Source organism: Heloderma suspectum, chromosome 2, assembly GCF_057233095.1.
Source record: "Heloderma suspectum isolate Gila_16-S chromosome 2, 16-S_ref, whole genome shotgun sequence".
NCBI lineage: Eukaryota > Metazoa > Chordata > Lepidosauria > Squamata > Helodermatidae > Heloderma > Heloderma suspectum.
Window position 1 is genome coordinate 214,765,775 of NC_139459.1, and position 21,315 is coordinate 214,787,089.

At 46.3% G+C, this 21,315-nt stretch overlaps 1 protein-coding gene across 4 annotated transcripts in view; it reads left to right on the forward strand.

The window, feature by feature from the left end:
* The window catches only part of CYTH1 (cytohesin 1), a 65,347-nt gene that overhangs the window by 11,589 nt on the left and 32,443 nt on the right, over positions 1-21,315 (forward strand). For 2 of the 4 annotated variants that reach the window (XM_084837745.1, XM_084837748.1), the window contains exon 1: positions 5,262-5,548. The exons of 1 other annotated variant lie outside the window; for it this stretch is intronic. In XM_084837745.1, the coding sequence (XP_084693871.1) occupies positions 5,470-5,548 (79 nt within the window). In that variant the 5' untranslated portion in view covers positions 5,262-5,469. Of the gene's footprint in view, positions 1-5,261; positions 5,549-15,297; positions 15,437-21,315 lie in introns of those variants that run through there. One more of the 4 variants, XM_084837747.1, reaches the window with a different exon arrangement.

The window sequence follows — 21,315 nt, forward strand, 5'->3', positions numbered from 1 at the left end:
GAAAGGAGTATCTCTACCACATGCTGGTCACTGAGAGGAGCCCCTTGTGCTGTCCTCCTGTCCTGATCCTACATATCCCATCATGTGCGTGCGGACTGATGGCATGATTCAGGTCTCCTACCTAGCTTACGCACGCTGTCAGGATACCATGAGTTCAAACCCGGTATGGCGGGTAGGCAACCAGGTGCCCTCCAGGTATTTTGGGCTATAGCTCTCATCACCCCCAACCAGCATGGCCAGTAGCTAGGGAGTAGCAGTCCAAAGTATCTGGAGGCCACCAGGTTGTCAGCTCCTGCACTATGATTTCTGGCCCACTGGAGGCTACTGTCCTGACCCTTTAAACGGCTGCATATCAAAAAGTTCGACATGCTGAGCTGCTTCCGTCACGTCAGCACAAAAATAGCCTTGCTGACCTTGGCATGCAGCTGTTTAATTTTTGTGAATCGCTCAGAGAGCTTCGGCTATTGGGCAGTATAGAAATGAACATAAATAAAGGGATAGGGGCCTTATTTGGGTCAGAACTGACAGTTTTCCTGGAGGTATTGCGCGCTAAGCTAGTTTTCCCCAGCCTGGTACCTTCCAGATGCTTTTGTAGTCCAAAACACCTGCAGTGTGCCCAGTTGGAGAAGACTGCGCTACGTTTACCTATTTGGCGGGTTTGCAGTAAGTACTCTGGCTTGCTAGTCTCATTCTGCTGAAACCAAGAATATTAACTGTTTGCTGTTTCCATTTTAAGAAAGGCCTCTCTTCTCATTTTCTAGGTCTATACAGGACTGGGATGGCTTTCTGTCTTGGTGGACAAGTTCCCATTTATATGCTGTTCACATGATTTTGGATCCCAGATCTGGGGCACAGCACTTGTCCCAAATCCTATTGCTGGCTGGCTGCATGCATGTTCAGAGTCTGAAGTAGAAACAGTTCCTTATCTTGATGCACTTGGGGCTTTTTAGCTAGAGCTGTCTGCTCCTTTGTGGGGAGATCTTCACTGAAAAGAACTGTTCTTCTCTCTGCCCACTCATTTAGGGCAGAAGTCATCATGGGACTCCTTTGAGTTCCTCTTCTGAGGTTTATCAGGCAGAGTACAGTGCAAGAGCCATCAATAGTTGGCTTTTCATGGGGAGCCTCTGATCCAGCAGACAGATCTTGCCCTTGTTTAAAGAGCATAGGAAAAAGGGGCAATCCAAACACTGCTGTCCCCACTTCAAGTAGCATCCACTGGGTGCTTGAACTCATCCTGTGGCAGATAATGGTAGCTACCCTACAATAGAATCGTAGGGTTGGAAGGGGCCTACAAGACCATCGAGTCCAACCCCCTGCTCAGTGCAGGAAGCCTGATTCCCAGATGGTCTCCCATCCGAGTACTAACCAGGGCTGACCCTGCTTAGCTTCCGAGATACTGAGCTGCTTCTACCAGGCAACTTATAATTAGATAGTATGATCCTGCTGTTATGGTCATGGGTGCTGATGCCAGAAGAATGAAGTTTTCTGGAACAAAAAAAGGGGATGCCACAGGTGCTTCACGGCCTGTGGCAGCTCCATTCTCTCCAAGGTTCTTCTTGGGCAGCAAAGTAACTAAGGGGCGCAATCCTATGCATGTGTAGGCAGAATTAAAGTCCTACAATTCCCGCATGGGGATGCTGGGAGTTGTAAGACTTTTTCTATCTAAATATACATAGGATTGCACCCACACCTTTATTGCCAACTACTCTTCCAGTGGTCTCCAGCAACCTCATTTGCAGATCATATCATGGACTTTGATGCCTGTTTTAAAATAGAAGATAGAGCTAGCATTGCAGATCCCGAAAGCTAATCCACAAGAGATTTTGAAGTTTTATTTATTATTTCTATACACACCTACCCCCCAACTAGCTGAAGCTCTCTGGGTAGTTTACAAAATAAAGCTTAAAGCCATACAGTATGGAAACATAATACAACACAGTGTAAAACCTAAACAAATTTCAAGCAGAATAAAACTAAGTAAAAAGTAAGAAAACAACCCTGAGCAACTAAAACGTTTGGGAGAATAAAAAGGTTTTCACCTGTCACCAAAAATACCGCAAACATATGTGCCAGGCGGGCCTCTCTAGGAAGGGCCTCTGTCACCGAATGCTACGAGGCAAGGGCCACCCCTACGCTTTATTATTTTACTTACTTACTACATTTTTATGCCACCCAATAGCCAAAGCTCTCTGGCCAGTTCACAACAATGAAAACGATAAAACACAAAAAAGTAAAATGTAGATAAAATATAAAAGTTCAAAAGTTTAAAACTACAACATAAAAATAATCAACAGAAGGTAAGCAACAAGAAATTTAAGATACAGCTCCAGATAAAACAAATAGTAGCCACCCAGCTGTGGGATAGGCTTCTCTGGAGTGCTTGATGCTTGTGCCAAGGGAAGTGCCAGCCTTTTTTGAATGGGTTCCCCCTTCTCACTGGTTTTTTTTTCTGTCCTTCTATTGACTTTACTTGCTTATACTGCCCCTTGACAGATTTCTGCCCCTCCTGCTTACCATCCTGCAAAGAAATGTCTTGTCTTGGAAACTGTGCTTTATTTTTCACAACTTGCTATTTAATTGAATGGCACAGTTGTCTGCCAGTTGCTTAAACTATTTTATTTCTATTCAACAGCATATAGACTGTATAATAAAGAAGCAAATGTACAATTACAGCTCACACATTTCTTCTATTATCCAACGAAATATTGTTGCTTGCTGAGTATCGAGAGGGGGAAAAAGAGACCAAGTGCTTGCTTTACTGTGGATGTTAGTTATGAGGGTCCTAAACCAAATTAGGATAGGGAATGATTATTTCATTCTTCTCTGCTTGAGAAGCAAGAGGATTGGAGCCAAATGGAAAGTATTTGGTTTGGCTTGTTCTTGTGCTAATCTTATTTAGTGAGTGTCATTTCCCCGCCATCCCATGATCAATAGCTTATCAAACTATTACGAAATTTTGCGGGTTTCCTTAGATCTCCACTTCCTAGCAATTTCGCTTTTTGCTGTTAGCAGGAACATTATGTTGAACTTTCTGTAAAAAAGGAAGTTAGTGTTGTGTGTTCTGTTTCCAGGTGCTCTGGGGGTAGTTCAAGAGTGTTTCATCTGAATGAACCTTCCAGAGAGTTTGCTTATAATTTTTGGACCAGCAGTTCCAGGCAGCTGGGAGAGCCCCTTAAGATAAGCTACATTTTATCTTCACAGTGACAGACAGCTTCCCCCTACCCCATCCCATTCCATCCCAGCAGTAGGAAGCTTCCCTCTGCCCCAGCAGAGCTTTTGTGGGATTGTCTTGAAGATAGGGGACCCACATTGCTGATGCTAACTACCTAATGCAACCTTGTTCTTCGAACATTAGGCAGCCATCCCAGAATGTGTGGATTATGTCCCCCCCCCTCCCCTGGCAGCTGGGTCTGTAGAACTGTGTCTGTAGAACTAAGCTTACCTGTCTCCCCTTCTTGCAGTTGCTGTTCACCCTTGTACCACAGAGCTTCTGGCCATACTGAAGGCCACGGTTCTTTACAGGCCACTTGGGAAAGAGAAGCCGGGTGCAGAATCGGAAGGGAAGACAGGAGGATATAATGAATCCTGTTTCCTGGGCTGACTGTCCTGGAGGCAAGTTATTCTCCATGAATCTCCCAGAGAAGCAACTCTGTGCATCATCTGATTGGCCACTTTCTTGCACCCTGGCAGTCAGTTTCCCCACACTTCTCTCCCTTTATCCTTGAAGTCTGGGCATAGGAATAGGTCTATTCTTTTGTCCTACATAAACTTTTGGGCATAGTACCATGTCTCTTGCCTGGTCTGCATGTTTCAAGTGGAGCTCTTACTGTTGCACTCTTGTCTGGATCTGATACTGTTTCTTGCATCCTTGCATATGCAGGGATTGCACCATCTTTGCCAGTGAGACTTCTGTTGCCCCATAAAAGTTGCTAGACTGGAAGTTTAAGGTGGATAGGGGTGTCTTTGGGCTTGAGGCTTTGTGCTTCTCTGAGACGACATCAGAGACAGAGATGCGAGGGGGCGGGGGAAGAAGGGTTCAGATAGGCTTTATCTGCCGAAGAGGTTGAAGCATTGCAGAAATACAAAGGGGTGGACCTCTTTTTGCAGCTTTCTGTGTCTCTTAGCAGCCCATCAATCTTCCTGGCTGTTTTGTGGTGATGGGCTGCCTCTTGGTATAAACGTGGTTTTGTGGAAAGCATGTAGTATTCTTGCTCCCCAGTTCTGTGTCATGCTAATGACAGTTTGCCTTCCCTTGCCCACATAGGCAAAAAGGGTTGGATTTTTGTAGCCTGACAGATTTATGCAGGCTATGTTCAATTACCTTGAAAGGTCTACATCCCTCATTCTGTAAGATACTGGTTTCGTACTGCCCAGAAAAATGGACTTTTAAAGACCCGAGGCTGACATGTAGAAGAGATTTGTGGGCCTGCATACAAATCAGGCTCTGTGTGACCCCCAGCAAATTGCAGGACAGCCAATAGCTGTGACAAAGGGGAGTACTAGCAAGGTTCCCTTTCTTGTCCAAGCTTTCTCAGCTGGCTTTTCTGTTCTCATGAGGGCTCAAAACCTTTTCAGAGAACAGCTGAGAATCCACTGATAGCTGCCAGGTCCTCACTGCAGTGTGCAATTGCAGCCTTTTACATTTTGAAACCTTTGCCATGAGAGTTCTGCTGGAAAATCTCCTCTGTCATCTTGCTTGGGTGGGAGCTACTTCCTGGGAATTCATGTCTTGTCTCTAAAGAAGTGGTCTTGAACTAGACCTACCAGAAGGGTCTACACGGTGCAGCTCCCTATTCTTCTTCTATAGTGCTGGGCAGACAGAAGCAAGGCTCCTGCCAGCTTACCTACTCTCTAACTTATACCCCTGCTGCTTGGCTGCACTTTCCACACACACAAATGCACATGCCAGTCTTTGGCGTCTGTATAGGCTACGTTTTCATGCACCTTCCCTTTATGCAGTGACTGTTGCTATGCAACAGACCAGCTCACTAGATGCTTAAAAGCTCTAATAATGAAGTGGGATAAAACTGACCTAAAAATACCCTTTGCCCAAACCTCCCATGGGCAGCTGGGAGGAGCCAGGGGGCACCTACGGAAAAGTTCCCAAAGCAAATTGCCCTCTAAATGGCTTTGTGTGTTGCGGCGGCTGTACAGTACAGTAGTAGTAATAGTTTCCTGGCAGGGAAGCTGGGATTGGCTGAGCTCAGTGCGTGGGAGCCTCTACTGTTTCTTCTGCTCCAGCCGGACTGGGGATCCCTCGCACAGCGTGTGTCTCCCTCCTGCTAGGAAGAGGAGGTGCCAGCTACTGCTGCTGCTTGGAAGAGCCATTTGGTGCTCTGAAGCTGGACATCCAGACTCCCCTCCCCACTTTCTTCTGGCTGGCTCTGACCTGCTAAGCCTTTCCTGCCTGTCCAAGAGCTACAGCAGCACCTGCCCAGCCTTGAGAGGGGCATTGTGTCAAGGACCATCATGGGCACCGTCAGTGAGCTCTGTGCCTCCAGTTTCCAAGCCTTCCTCTGCCCCTCCACCTTGGTGGGCACCAAGCCAGGTAAGCGCTTACCTTTCCCTGTCCAGGAGTGTCTTGATGATGGCAGAGAAAGTGGGGTGTAGGAAGACAGAGGGGAGGGCTAGATTAGTCATCTGCTGTGAGTCACCTTGCAAGAGAGGCCATAAGAGCCATAGTTTAGTGGTGCCCATCTGAGCAAAAGCTGCTGGTGGAAGGGTTTCGGACCACAGTTTCAGTGCCTTCGTTGTGTTGTAGCTTTCCTCTTACTGAGACTTAATCATATAACATTGGTATATTGTTCAGCCGAAGTGTAACTTTGTCTGCTGGAGCTTGCACGATCAAAGGTGACTTAGTTGCTTTGGGATGTGGGACTAGGAGAGTCTATCCCACTGATTCCTTGGTTCAGTAATCAGCATAACCTCCAGCGTATGTGTGAAAGGAGCAGGGAAGGAGTGTTGGTCCATGGCCTTGTATATGATTACAATAAGAAAGAAAATATTTCTGCTTTTGACCCCCGTGGGAATCTGTTTTTTCACACACACACACACACCCCGAACTGGATATAAACTCCAAGCTATTTCACAAAGGAGTTTGCCCTATGGGCACCACTAGTTATATCTTCCTAGTATCTGTACGTTTTGTGAGAAGTTGCCGGTGCTGTCTGTGGTGGTATAGTTGTGTGTGCATGTGCATGAAAATAGAGGGACAGGGCCATTGTAATTTGAAGCAGCCCTTATAAAGTGTGTGGAGGGATTGGATGTCTAGCAGTGCGATTGTGGCCGTAATCCCTTGCTTAACCTTCCTAGGGGGAGAACATTTTCTAATGGGCTGTACCATAATGGGTCACAAAGTTCTGCTGGCCAATTTGGATTTTGCCTTGTGGTGTATGAAGGATAGAAAGGATTGCGTTTAAACATAGCCTGCTCCTGAGGCCTTGCCATACTCAAGCCTGCCCTCTCATTTTTAAAAATTATTAGCTACCTTACCTGAGGAAAATTCTGGCCAAGGCAACTTACAGTAAAATCAAGGGCATACAGTAAAATAGCAAAACACACTGAACAGAGCAAATGGATCCAGCAGCAAAATCAGGTAACTGACCAAGTTACCAGTGCGAGGGAGGGTCCTCACCTTTTTTCTGACACGATCTGCATCTTGAACATCCATCACACAACTGTTAAACTGGCTGCAGGTTTTCCCCAGCATGAAGAACTGGTGATGCATAAAGCTTCACCTTATGAATGCTTGTCTGTTGAACAGAGCTACTGTTAGAGAAAAGGTGGCAACCCTAGTGTGAATATTTGATGTGATGGACTTGTTTTCTGCCTCTACTTCCTTACTGTGTGAAAACCGGATGGGTGGCGAGTACTGATCTGACTGATATGTTTGTGGCTTTTTGGGTGGGTGGGTTAGCAGTAGGTGAGGTAGAAGGACCCATTATTAAAGCCACTTAAAAAGGAGAGGCTGTTCTTTCATGTACAGATACTGGCTTCTGTGCTAAGCCTGCCATTGTAACCTTGAACTCCCTGGTTCACTGGCAGAACTCCTGGTTTTGCTGTACCCTGCATTTTAGATTAGACTGTTGTGATGCACTAGTCCCAGGGAGTAAGAGATAATGCTTTACTTATTTCTATTTCTTGTGTTCTGTCTTTGCCAGAGTAGTTAGGAATCTCCATGACTGTGATTGGAGCCATTGCAGTTGAATAGGGCAAATAATGTAGAATCTGGTAGCTTTCCCCAAAATTCTCAGAACCTGATTTTTTCCCTTCTGAAAAAAGAGCAAGTTTCTAGCCCCTAATATTTATAGAGGAAAGTGTGAAAGTTTTTGCATAAATCTTAGTAACCAGTATTGGTCTCAATAGCCAGGAAATGGTGGCACTTTCAGAGCCTCCCCATCACCCTAGTCCCTAGGAGTGGACAACTGTGGGAGGCCCAGGCCCCCCAGAACCCCTGCGAGCCACACCTCCCCCCTGCAGACGCCTCTCTAACCCTGCACTAGTCAGAGGCAACCCTATCAGTATAGCACAGGTTCTCCTGCTAACCACCTGCTGTTTTTGCAAGTATCTCGAAACAGGAACACAAGCAGTTATTGACAGTAAAGGTCACTATTTTAATTGCATTTATTTAAAAATGTAATTGTAGGCCGACCCTGGTTCAGTGAGTTCACATTTATAGAAACCTTATCTAACGTTGTTAGCTACCTTTTTAAAGTTAATTTCATTGTTTCATTCTTAACTAATTTGTTTTCATAATCGGTGTACATTTCAAACCTGTTGATGGTTGAAACATCCTTTTGTTGTTGTTGTTCCAATAAAGTCAAAGTTTTAAAATACTTCCAGAGCAACCCTACTGTTTGGCCTGGGGAGCTCCAACATCGGAGCCTCCAAAAAATCCAAAGCCTATGTCGGGTTTGCACCAGTAGGGCAGAAGAGAGGGAGCAGCAGCTTTTCTTCTTTCCTTTTCTGTTTTCTTCTCCTGCTTTAAACTGTTTTGATCCCATTAATGCCAGTGGGTGGGAAATGAGCAATGCCAGATCTAAGGCTAGTTTAGTTCTTCCCCCCATTCTTGGGGTGTGTTGTGGGCATAGGAGGGCTGTGGCTATCCTGGCATACCCATAGAATCCCCCCCCCCAATCCCTATTTTGTCTCTACTTCATTCAAAGCGCCAACATCGGAGTTAAGAGCTACAAAGGTTTTGGCATACCTCTCTTTCTGCCCTCAGAGGGTGAGATCCAAAAAATCAAATGGCCCCTGGGACATCCTCCCAGGGACCATATGATTGTGGCCTTAATTAGTTAGTTGGCCATATCTTTTTTTGGACAGATCAGATGCCCATCCCTAGTCTGGCAAACCTAAAGAAATTCTAACTATTATAAAATCAAAACTGTGCTTCCCAAGTCAATTATGCAAGCGTGTCTTGTTTATTCTGATCTCAGAATTTGGGTTTTCTGGTCAAAAGCCTTGGGGCACAGACATTTAGCAAAATGACAAAAGTAATTCTTCTGGTCTAAGGGGTGCTATCATTGAACATGCGAAGCAGGCATTAACTCATGGTTCATGGGGTATAGCCTGAAACACAAAAAGGGGAAAGGGAAAACTCTTACTAAGCTTGTGATACAGGGGTAGGTCAGCTTTCAAGTGACACAACTCAGCAGAGTAGGTAGAAAGTGTGAGGTCTGGCTGCCTTTTCACTCTGCTGTCTGAACTATTCTATGCAACTCAAAAGAGAACAGAACCGGCTCCACCAAAATTAGGTGTGATAAAATACATTTTTGTTGTCGTCTTAAGCTCTGTTTTGTAGGACTAACACAGCAACAACTGTCTGAGCTGCAACATGCAGTCTGGCGAGTGCCAGTCTTGTGCCATATTGGGAGAGAACTTCCGTCTTCTGTGCAAAGAAGGCACAGCTGGAGTTTCTCATGAAGAATGTGAGGGAGAATCCAAGAGACTGTTCATGTTCTCCCTACCTCCACGGACATTGGGGACAGCCATTTCCCAGTTGGCTGCTGGATCCATCCCCAACATTAAGACAGAAGGGGATTCTGACTTGGCAGGAGTTGGGGAAAACAGAAGCCAGATGGTGTCCATGGAAACTGGGCCTCCACTCTGCACAGCTAGGAGGCCCCAGATGTCTGGAGCTGTTACGCCTCAGGTGTGAGTGAAAAGATTACTCTGTGCATGCGTGTCCCTTACAAGTGAGGATTTGGGAGCAGGATGCTGCTAAAGTGGTAGGCCTAATAGACTTGGACTTGGGGCCCTTTCCTGACAGCACTGAAGTTGATTTTCTCTGATGCAGCAGTGATAGGCAGCTGTCATCAGGAAAACAGGATGTGGTAGCAACAGCAGCTGAGGGCAGGAAGTTCTTGTGGTGCCTTTGCCTGGCAACTTGGTGGAGGCAAACAAAAGCCTATTTATGGCTGGATCCTCAACATGTGTGTGAGTATTCAAACCAGAGGGCTACTCAAACTTTCTTAATCTAATACTTCTAGAGCCATCCCCTGTCTCATTTATATCTTAAGAACATAAGAAGAGCCCTGCTGGATCAGACCAAGGGTCCATCTAGTCCACCGTTCTGTTCACACAGTGGCCAACCAGCTGTCGACCTGGAATCTACATGCAGGACACGAGTGCAACAGCACCCCCCCATCCATGTTTCCCAGCAACTGGTGTACATAGGCTCACTGCCTCTGGTACTGGAGGTAGCATATAGCCATCAAGACTAGTTGCCATTGATAGCCTTTTCCTCTAGGAATTTGTCTAACCCCCTTTTAAAGCCATCCAAATTGGTGGCCATCACTACATCCTGTAGTAGCTAATTCCATAGTTTAACTCTGCACTGTGTGAAGAAGTCCTTTTATCTGTCCTGAATCTCCCACAATCAGCTTTATAGGATGACCCTGGGTTCTAGTATTTTGAGAGACAAAAATGTCTCCCTATCCACACTCGCTACACCATGCATAATTTCTCTATGCTACAGGCCCCTGCAACTTCCCCCTGAGTCCCCAGCTCAGCTTGCAATCTGTAGGGATCTCCTACCTAAGGGTCTTCACAGGCTGTTCTGTCTCAGTCCCAGTTTGGGCCTAGGAAATGGAGGGGTCATAGGCAGTTCTGTGTTATGTTCCTATCACATGGACATGCTAGAAAGTTTACTCATTAACTTCTGTTTCATTTCTTGATCTGCCTGGGAGCAGCTTCTGAATGGCTCAAGAGCTGTAACCAGCCACTGTTTGATCGCTAATGTTTTGCTACTGAATTTTGGGAGGTGCATTTTCCTACAAAGATTCCCTCAGGCTCCACCTTTTGTGTGGAGGGAATCAGAGAATCATAGAATAGTAGGGTTGGAAGGGGCCTACAAGACCATCAAGTCTAACCCGTGCTCAATGCAGGAATCAAAGTCAGAGCGTCCCCGACAGATGGCTGTCCAGCCTCATCTTGAATGCCCCCAGTGTGGGAGAGCCCACCACCTCCTTAGGTAATTGGTTGCATTGTCATTTTGCTCTAACAGGACGTTTTTCCTGATGTTCAGCTGGAATCTGGCTTCCTATAACTTGAGCCCATTATTCCATGTCCTGCATTCTGGGATGATCGAGAAGAGATCCTGGCCTTCCGCTCTGGGACAACCTTTCAAGTACTTGAAGAGCGCTATATCTCCCCTCAGTCTTCTTTTCTCAAGGCTAAACATGCCCAGTTCTTTCAGTCTCTCTTCATAGGGCTTTGTTTCCAGTCCCCTGATCATCTTTGTTGCCCTCCTCGGAACCCTCTCCAGTTTGTCTGCATCTTTCTTAAAATGCAGTGCCCAGAACTGGACACAGTACTCCAGATGAGGCTTAACCAGTGCTGAGTAGAGGGGAACTAGTACTTCCCAGGATTTGGAAGCTATGCTTCTATTAATGCAGCCCAAAATAGCATTTGCCTTTTTTGCAACCACGTCACATCGTTGGCTCATATTCAGCTTGTGATGTACAACAATTCCAAGATCCTTCTCGCTTGTCGTGTTGTTGAGCCATGTCTCCCCCATCTTGTAACTGTGCATTTGATTTCTTTTTCCTAGGAGCAGAACTTGGCATTTATCCCTATTAAATGTCATTCTACTGTTTTCTGCCCAGCATTCCAGTCTATCCAGATCACTTTGAATTCTGTCTTCCAAAGTATTAGCTATCCCGCCCCATTTTGTGTCATCTGCACATTTGATCAGCATTCCCTGCACCTCCTCCTCCAAGTCATTAATAAAACTGTTGAAGAGCACTGGGCCCAGGACTGAGCCTTCCGGTACCCCACTTGTTACCTCTCCCCAGTTTGAGAAGATCCCATTGATAAGCACTCTTTGAGTCCGATTCTGTAGCCGACTGTGGATCCACCGGATCGTTGTTTGATCTAGCCCACTTTGAGCTAGTTTGCTCATCAGGATATCATGGGGCACTTTGTCGAAAGCTTTGCTGAAGTCGAGGTATATGATGTCCACAGCATTTTCACAGTCCACAAGGTTACTTGATCCAAAAATGAGATCAGATTCGTCTGGCAGGACTTGTTCTTGACAAATCCATGTTAGCTTCGAGTAATCACTGCATTGTTTTCAAGGTGCTTCCAGATAGATTGCTTTATCATCCGCTCCAGAATTTTCCCAGGGATTGATGTCAGACTGACTGGTCTGTAGTTCCCAGGTTCCTCTTTTTTACCCCTTTTGAAGATAGGGACAACATTAGCCCTCCTCCAGTCATCTGGCACTTCCCCCGTCCTTCATGATTGCTCACAGATAATAGACAGTGGTTCTGAGAGTTTTTCTGCCAGTTCCTTTATTACTCTAGGGTGCAGTTCATCTGGCCCTGGAGATTTGAACTCATTCAAAGTATTTAGGTGTTCCTTGACCACATGCCTATCGATCTCAAGCTGCAGTCCTGCCCCTTCAGCCTGTACTTTGCCTTTGCCAGGGGGGTCATAGACCCTCTTTTGGGAGAAGACTGAGCCAAAGTAGGAATTGAGCACTTTTGTCTTAGTCTTCTGTGAGCAGAGAAGAGGAGAGGGTGGGTGTGCTACTGGGACCAAGCCAGTAGATGAGCAAAGATGGCAAAGAAACAGAGCTGCTCTTCACAGTGCCCCCTCCTTTCGGCCCAAAGGAAGAAAATCTATACTTGTATGTTATCAAAACTGTCTTTGCTTGACTTATTAACTGGCACTCTGTTGACCCAGGGCTTTCCCCCATTATGTTCTTGGTCTGGGTGCCCTCCTGTCTGGCATCTGTTAGGATGTGATTGATGCTTATAGAGAAAGGAAGATTTGGCACTAGACCAGCAGCTTTGCAAGATGACTCCAGAGTGATTCACACGTGTGCTCCGACATCACTTCCAGAAGTCCTAGAGGGCAAGGAGTAACCTGTAGTCATAATGACCCTGTACAAATAGTGGCTGGCTCATGAAATGTGCAATTCCTTTTTGCAGGCTGCTTATGGTAAAATGGAGTAGAAGTGGTGGCAGGTACGTTATTTGTACTGACCCAGGAGTGTATTCGAAACATGAACTTTCTTTGTGCGGTCCCATGTCTGCTTGCTGGGTTAAAGACAAAAGTGGCGCCCCAGTTTGGACAGTGCCTTTCTTTAACCAGGAGAGGGCAGTGCAGGTTTGACTCTCTATCTGTACTACTGTCCTGACTTTCTGCTTGACTTTGCTTTGAATAGCAAGTTACTAGACATCCTGTAAGGAAATGTCCCTTGAAAATACAGAACACCCAGATATAGCATATTTGCTGTGTATCTTTGAACACTCCACTTTCATAAATGATTAGCAGGGGAAGAGCATATTTTTTTGCAAAACCTTGCAACCAACGACTCCTTTGTGACTTAGGAGCAGTTTGTGCCAATTCCTTCCTCCCCGGTGTGTGCACCCGCTCCTCAAATTGGGCCTTCATTCTCTTCCCTCTGAGGGCTAAATGACACCCTGTGTTTAGAGACGTACTGTACAGCTGAGCCTCGCTTTCTTTTTTTTAACCTCCAGATAAGTTCGTGGGGCCCTGTTCTGGATCCAGACCACTGCCCACAGGTAGAGGAGATTTAAACATCTCTCCCCAGCCACTCCCCTCCCCCCAACGTGGCGGCTAAAAAAGAACAGCTCTCCATTGGTACCAGTGGCATTTCCTCGTCTTTTAGCCTGTGTGTGTCCATGTGTGTGGAGGGGAAGAGTTTAGGTGGGGGAGGGGAAGCAGCTTGGGAAGGCCTATATCTCCCCTACCTGTTCTTGGTCATTCTGATCTGGATCGGGGCCCTATGCCCTTACTTGGAGGTTAAAAAAGGAAAGTTTGGCTCAGCAGCAAGGTATGTATTTAGCGTGGTGTGTAGTTTGGCCCTCAGTAGTGGTGGAGTTACAGAGAGACTGCCACTAGTCCTTGTTTGAGATTGTATGGGGTTCCAAGCTCATTGGGGGAACAGTTATTGTGGCAGCTGCTAGGGTGACCAGATGCAAAGGAGGACCAGGGCTCTTGTGCCTAGGTAGCGGAGGGAATGTCAGCAGATGCACCTTGTCATACTCGACTGGTTGATATTCCCTCTTCTGTCAAACTGTAAAGAGTGCAGGAGCTCTGTCCCTGCACCCATCTGGCCACCCTTGGAGCTGTGTACCTTCCTGCCAGCAGACCTGGAAACAGGGCAAGGGCTCCCAGGTCCTGAATCGTGCTGGGAAGAGTCCCAGCCACCCAGGGATGGGCCGAGTGAGAGTGGTTCCATGTGGTGATTCTAGCTTAAGGGCACAGGAAGCCAGAAAGGATAGCATACACCTAGCTGGAAGGTGCAAAGTAGTGCACAAGTGATAGTGGCCTAGAATGGATGAGGCAGGCCAAAGAGCTGATAGTGTGGTAAGCGTAGGTGCCATGGCAGAGGCTGATTGGGATGCATGCACGTCTCCTGACCCACGTCAGGATGGGCATAGTCCTAGAGCAGTCCCTGAAATTCCAGTGGGGCTCAAGCAGCAGGATGGGTTTCCTGGAAGGGTCTACTAGACCAGCCTTCCCCAAACAGGTGCCATCCAGATGCATTGGACTGCATTTATTTATGTATTTGTTTTAAGCTGTTTTTAACGCAATCCTCAGTCGATAAGGCTCCTGGAGCAGATTACATGCAATGAGTAAAACAAGACAGTCCCTGCCCACAGGTTTACAATCTAAAAAGACACAGCACACAAGGAAAAAGGAATGGGGAGGGGAGACCGGAAGATTAAGTAGTCTTTCAGCAGGGCTGGTGGAATGGACCTGCTTCCCTTCTCATCTCCCTTTGTTACAGCTGAAGTCTGGTGCAACTGGAGGGCACCAGGTTGGGGAAGGCTGGTCTAGAGAGAATGGTAGTTAGGACACAGAAAGGTTGATGACAGTGTGGCCTGCCTGCTTCTTGTTTCCCAGAGCCTGATGGGAGGGGTGTGTATACAGGGGGCCCCAGTGGTTAGTGAGAGTTGCACCACGGCTGGCTACTTCAGCTTTGCATGTGTGCCAGGAGGCACATGCCTTGATCAGGAGTGGGTGGATGGAGAGGTGGGCTGGGCCTGACAGCTTCTGTTAACCCCCTCCTTTGAGTCTTCAGAGCCATCTGTGTAAACAAAATACTCCCCAAACTGTACAGGCACACTCCCGTTTCAAAAAGCCAGTGATACAGAGCCCTCTTCCTCCCTAAGCTGTCCTTCGAAAGGTGGTGTATTTAGAGCCTCTCCCTTCACCCACCAAAAGCTGTTTCAGGAATGGCTGGCTGTTTGGGAGATCTAATAATCTCTGTCCAGGTGGATTAAAACATTTATTATTTATAGATTTTATTTATATCCCACCTTTCTAAGTTGGCATGCATAGATCTCCCACCTCACACCTCATTTTAACTCACCTCACAGGATTGTTGTGAGGATAGACAGAAATATTGTGACTAGCCAAGAGTCATCCAGTCAGCTTCCAGTCTGAGCAGGGCCTCCTTGGTGGTAGTTCAACACTGCAGCCGCTACACTAGTGTGGCTTTCAACGTATTGCTCCCAAGGTATGTCATAATGCTCAGCATTGAACTCTGAGATCCCTGCCCTTTGCTTCCAGGTTTGTGAGGGCCTCTGTCTTCTCCTGGGGGCCCTCTTTTTTTTAGTACCAGCCCCTGTGTTAAAGTCTATCCAGCTGCAGTTTCCCTCTGGCCTCGAGAACATGAGGGGTTAATGGCTCCTCAAAGACAGGAGGATCGGCGCAGGAACAGGGCGTTGCTGGTTATCTCAGTTGCAGGCAGGCCTGTAATGACGCCTATCCGTCCCAGGCGAGAGCCGCCCATTAGCCTGGGACAAGACCTGACTCATTCCAGGAAGCAGCAGCCAGACAGCAAGTCAAACGGAGGTGTCTACCCAGTCGAGCCACCCCAGCCTTGGAACGGACGCCGACAGTGGTCTGTAACGGCTCTCTGCTGCTGGCAGCATGGTGCTCAGGATGGAGAACGGTGAGCACGTGTGGTGGGGAAATCGCAGATCCCTCATTGGGAGGTCGGGCGAACTGCTCAGTGGGAGGGGACCCTGAAAGACTTCATTTAACTAGGGTGTAGGGGGAAGCCTGAGTCTAGCTTGGCATTGTACAGAGGTTTATACGATGAGACCTGCAGAAAGTGGCCCTGTGTATTTCCGTAGCAGTGTTGCCACCAATACTTTGATATATTATTGAGCAGAAGAATGCTTTTGAGATTTTGGAGGCACATCTGGTGGAGGTGGGATTCGGGGGTGCGCTGCAATGGAAGATGGGGAAACAATTTCAATATTTTTATTTTTATTTGTGTATTTATTTAACGCCCAGTAGGCCTGCTCCTTTGGACATTGCTGGGGCCTAGAGGTTTGAGGGGCTCTTCAGTGGGTGGGAGCACCCTGTTATTGCTGCTCTCTCTGCGGGAGGGGCCGAGACTCACTGAACTTGAAAAGTGAGAGTTTCTGTTGGCAGCTCTGGAGCGGCATGTGCTGGCGTGTCTCTGGTAGAAGATGCCTCCTGCCCATTCTGTTCCACTTCAGGCACAGAGGAGGCTGCTGGGAGGGAGAGCGCACAAATGGATTCAGTGCGGCAACATGCATTTGGGGCAGGACTGATGCATCTGCCCATACCTTGACTGCAGGGGGCATTGAGTTTCCCTGAGCACATCTGTATGCAGATATGTTGAGAGGGTCTCTGCAGGATGCTTGTGTGAAAACCAGCATTTCCCAGACCTGCTGATGGAGAGGGGACTGGTCAAAAATTATATTTGGTCAGTAGACCTAATCAGAGATGTCAAATATGGGCAAGTGGTTTTTTTGAAGTACTAACTTTGAAAAAAAAACCACACCCCAGTTCTTCAATCATAAACAGGTTTGATATTTATCCTAATGAAGTGTTGCAAAACAGAAATTAACTTCTGAAAAAAATATAATGAATTGTTTTTATATGTTAGGCACAGACCAAAGATCTGGGTCAGGACTGTGGTGTGTGGGGAGAGTTTTACAAAAATGCTTTGTGAACTTAATTGTACATTCCACAGTTGCTGTTTAATAACACCCCCCCCTCCCCTGCATATTAAACGGATCTTAAGACTTCTATAAATGTGAACCATTCAGTGAACAATTTCCAGAGGGGTACCCATATTAGTCTGCTGCAAACTCAGGATAACACTTCATCTGTCTGATGAAGAGGATTAAAGTTCATGGAAGCTTATGCCATAATAAATCTGACAGTCTTTAAGGTACCCCAAGACTCTATTTTTGTTGAATACTTTTTGGCTTTTATCCTGAAATGCCAAAGTCAGCCTACACATAGGTTTTGTTTGGGTTTTTTTAAAATAAAAACAAGAAAAGTAACAGCAACTATTTTAAACACCTTAAAAAAAAAAAAAGACAGGCTATTTCTTCAAGCATCATTACTTTATGGAATATTTAACAACACTTGACTGTGGTGAGAAGGGCTTTAGCTCAGTGGCAGAGCACATGCTTTGCATGCAAAAGGTTTAATCCCAGGGAGAGATGGAAAATCTCCAGGAAAGGCTGGGAAAATTCCTGCAGGAAGCTGTGAAGAGATGCTGCCAGTCCGTGTAAAACCAGGGGTGGGCAAACTTCAGTATTGATGGATCCACTTTGTTTTTTGTTTTTACAGAACCTCAGATCCCATCAACCAGAGCCAGAGGTTAAATGATAGCTCAGGCAGTCTTTTGTACTCTTATAATTAAGGAACAGGGTGCCTCTGAGCATATATGCGCAGTCCAATAATATGTTTTCAGTACCAGAACTGAGCTCACAATCCTTTCGCATGCAAAGATTCATGCCTGGTTTTCCCCCAGGGTTTCTTCGTTAGAGCAGTTTAATTAGGTGGTGGCAGGTGGTGGTGGTGGGACTTTTCATTGTTGCTACTGTTAAAGATTGGGAGCAGAGATTTAAAATTTCTGTAAAATTTGAAGCCATGGAAAAACTTGGATTTTCACTGGAAAAAATTGAAATTTTGGGAAAAATTGAAATATATGCAGTACTTACTTGTCAAACCTAAATTTATTTTACTGCTTTAACAACATGAAATGTGTCATTTATAACTTAAGGCGCAATCCTATCGAGATAGACGTCATCCTCCGAAGTTGTGCTCTGTTTATGAGCGCAAAGGCAGCGGCGGTGCGGAAAGAACTGTGCCGGCCGGGGGTGGGGGGCGGGCAGGGAGAAAAACCGAAAAAGCCTATGGCTGTTTAGACAGTGACTTGTGGCCATAGGATTGCTCTCCCTGCACGCAATACTATGCATGTTTAGACAGAAAAGAGTCCTACAATTGTTGTAGGACTTTTTTCTTACCATATAAAATTAATACTATTTGACATTTATAAAAGTTAATGAGCAATTTTGTCAATTTTAATATTTTTCAGCTGCCTTTTAAATTAAAACCCTCGCAAGGTAGCTTACGTAAAAGAATCCTATGCAAGTTTTCTCAGAAATAAGACCCACTTCTTTTAGACTCCTAAACGTACATAAGATTGCAGTGCCATATGTATATATGTCTTTGCTTTATACAAACGGAATTGTGAAAATGCCCAATACTAGAAAGAGATATTTGCAAACTGGTGCACCCTATGTTATCTAATGTATTCTATTTCCATGTGAGAAGCGGCAAAGAGGGGGAGACTTGAAAACAGAAACTACAAATGTTATATTAAAAAGAAGTGTTTTAGTAAAATGAAATTTATCATTTAGATGAACACTGTCATATAGTCACAATATTAAGCAGTGTCTTTGAATAGCAAGTTAAACTTTATAACATTGAACTCTACAGAATGTACAGGAATTCTCATTCTTGAATGGTGTAGATTGTCTTACATAACCTTTCATGCTACACATTTTGAGTGAGTAAAACCTTGTTTTTAAAAGGATTTTGTTAATTCTAAAAGAGAAAATATTTCATAGGAGTGGTTTTTAGTGTTCCCCCAAATTTCCAGTTTTTCTGTTGGAAAAATGGAACGACATCTGCAGGGGAAAGAAATAAACCAAAAAAAGTCCCCCTTCCCATGCCGCCCCCACCCCCAGCCTTCGCATCTCTGGCAATGAATTTCTGACTCCCAATCTACTGCAGTTCACCCCAAGACCTACCGGTAGATCCCGATCTATCTTCTGCCCACCCCTGGTATAAACAATACTGAGCTAGATGGACCATTGCTCTGATAGAATGCAGTTTCCTATGTTCTTAATAGATAGTCAGTTGACCTTGCCCAATCAATTGATCAGCATGATAACCCTAAAGAGACATTGGGCCGGTTTGCACAAGTGCTGGAGCTTGCCATGGCTTAAATAAACCATGGTGGACTGTGGTGATTGTGCAAACCAGGCCATCACGAGCCTGGGAAATGGATACTTTCCCATCTTTATACGTAATTGAGAGCTCCACCCCCTTCCGAACTTCAAGAAGACATCTCTTGTTGGCCTTGCCCTGGGGTTTCCCCTTGGCTCTTGTTGCAACATTATCAGTGTTCCGCAGCCCCAGTTGTGACTTCTTACTATCCCAGACATTCTTCCTTAAGGAATTTAGTCTAGATTGTTGACGTCATCATGTAAGGGCTTTTCCAGCAGAGTATGCCATTTATATGAAATAGATCCATTCCGGTTCCTTGAAGGCTGGGCCATTTAGTTAGCATGTCATAGCCTACTGTGGTGGCATCTGTTTCCCCATGTCTGTGTTCCAGCTACAGCCTAGGCCGAGCATGCAGCTGAGATAACCCTGGGCTTCCTGTGCCAAATCAACTCTCAGCATCCATATCCGTCCTTGCATCTCTGCTTGGCAATGGGCAAGGGATCTCTTCCTGCCTGTAAATGCAGTATGGAGCCTGTCTCACTTCTGGCTTAGTCTCTCTCTCGACTGCTGCTCTTCATAGAGTATGATGCATCATAACTTCTGTTTCCACTTGAGATGCATCTCACTGGACACTAGCATAGATGCACATCCTGAAACTGACATGATTATGACCCATTTGTGCTAATCCGTGTGTAAAAGGCAGTGGTCCCAGACTCTTCATGCAGGCAGGCAGTTTGGGGTTGCCATCAGCACTGCTTTTGTTTGCTCTGTAGCTAAGAGTGCACTTTGATCCCTAGATGCTTGAGGATTTTCCAGAGCTATGTTGGGATTTGTCACTCCATTGCATTGAGGCACTTCAGAGCAACTAGTTATTCTTCAATTCATTCGCCCCTTGAAACAACAAGCACAATACAAATTATAGTCCAGCAAGCAAAGACCTTTCTTAGAATGGCCCATTGTTGGTCACAAAGTCTGCTCAAACCCTACAGCAAAGATCCTAACTTACTCTCTAAGCCCCTAGCACTTGTTACTGCTAACTCTTCGCTATCAAGAACAATGTACGTTTATCTTGGGTGTTGCTTTAGGGAACTATTTGCATCTGATGCCTTGTTTAAATAAACATTTGATGTGGGTTCTGAATCAATCCCGTGTTCCTTTCTTGGGCATTTCCTAGAGTGATGCTGCAGCCTCACATAGTGTTGCAGAAGCTCTCACTGGAAACCTACAGGTTTGGCACATTTCTGAGGGTTTAGTGTTTGTGATTTGTGGGGATGCTTCATACAGTCTGGAATGTGTTAGCGGAAACCAGACTGCAGGCTCTCTGTACAAAACTGGATAGACAACGATGTGATGAGTGACTTTCGATGTAACCCTAGAACGGAGGAGCCCTCTCGCTAGCGCTCACTGTTGCACGTGTGACTCAAGAATAGATACGGCTTGGCTGAGTGGACTCTTGTGTGAGCTGGTGTCTCCATCTGGCATAAAGGCTGCAAAGTACTTGCCTGTGCTGCTCCCAGGGGAACAAATCTGGCGACTTCACCAGCTTCCTCTGCTTTGCACCATCCATGTACGGCAGGGGTGGGCAACCTTTTTGCACCCAAGGAATGCATGCAGCGGTGGGTTGGAACTACATGCTGGTGGGCGTAGCCAGAGCTGGTGGTGGGTGGAGCCTGGGATGGTGTCCTCCTTGCCACGCACATACGTCGCCCCCACACACATTTGTGCACCCGTTCATGGAGAGGACTGGCATGTGGGGCAGGCGGGGGGGGGGATAGGCCTCTCCATATGCCGCTGTCCTCGTGTAATTGTGTTCTCCCCCACCAACCAGTCCACCATGCATCTGTTTGGCAGGCTGCGGGAAGTGTGATTTTCATGGAGAGAGCAACATGTGAGGATGACCCTCCCTGCATTTTATCCCCATCACAATTGCACTCCACAGGCTGGTTGTGTGTACTATTTACATGGGGAGGACAGCCTGCTGGAAGGGTCACTGCCATGCGCCAGCCTCTGCAAGAAAATCATGCTTCCCCCAGGCCACTGGACAGTTGAGTGGCAGGCTTGTGGGCATGTGATTTGCAGGAAATTTGGTGGAGGTGACAGCAGCTTAGGCACCTGCATGGGGCTGCATTGAAGGTCTCTGAAGGCCACGTGCAGGCTGCAGGTTCCCCCCATGTGACATAAAGTGCACTTTTCCTGCCAGAGAATATGGTGTTGGCTCCTGAGCAGCTGGCACAAACAGTCCTGCCCACTCAGCAATGGGCAAGGCCTGTTCCTCCCTCCCCATGCCCCCCACACCCAGTAGCTTCCCTTGCAAGGAGTCTTTCCCTCTGGCAACAAGGAGCAAGTTGTGATAGCTACGGTCCTGGGAGAGCGTGGGAGCGACATGTTGTGTAGTTGGGCCCTGGTGCTGAATGGTGTAACGGGAAAGAACTTAAATTCCCCTCTCTTATGGTAGCATTTCTGTGGGTGGAATTTCTCAGCCGTTTACCATGTCACAGTGCCAAAACAGTTGAAGCCAGGAGGCAAATGCAGCACATGGCTTCCTTG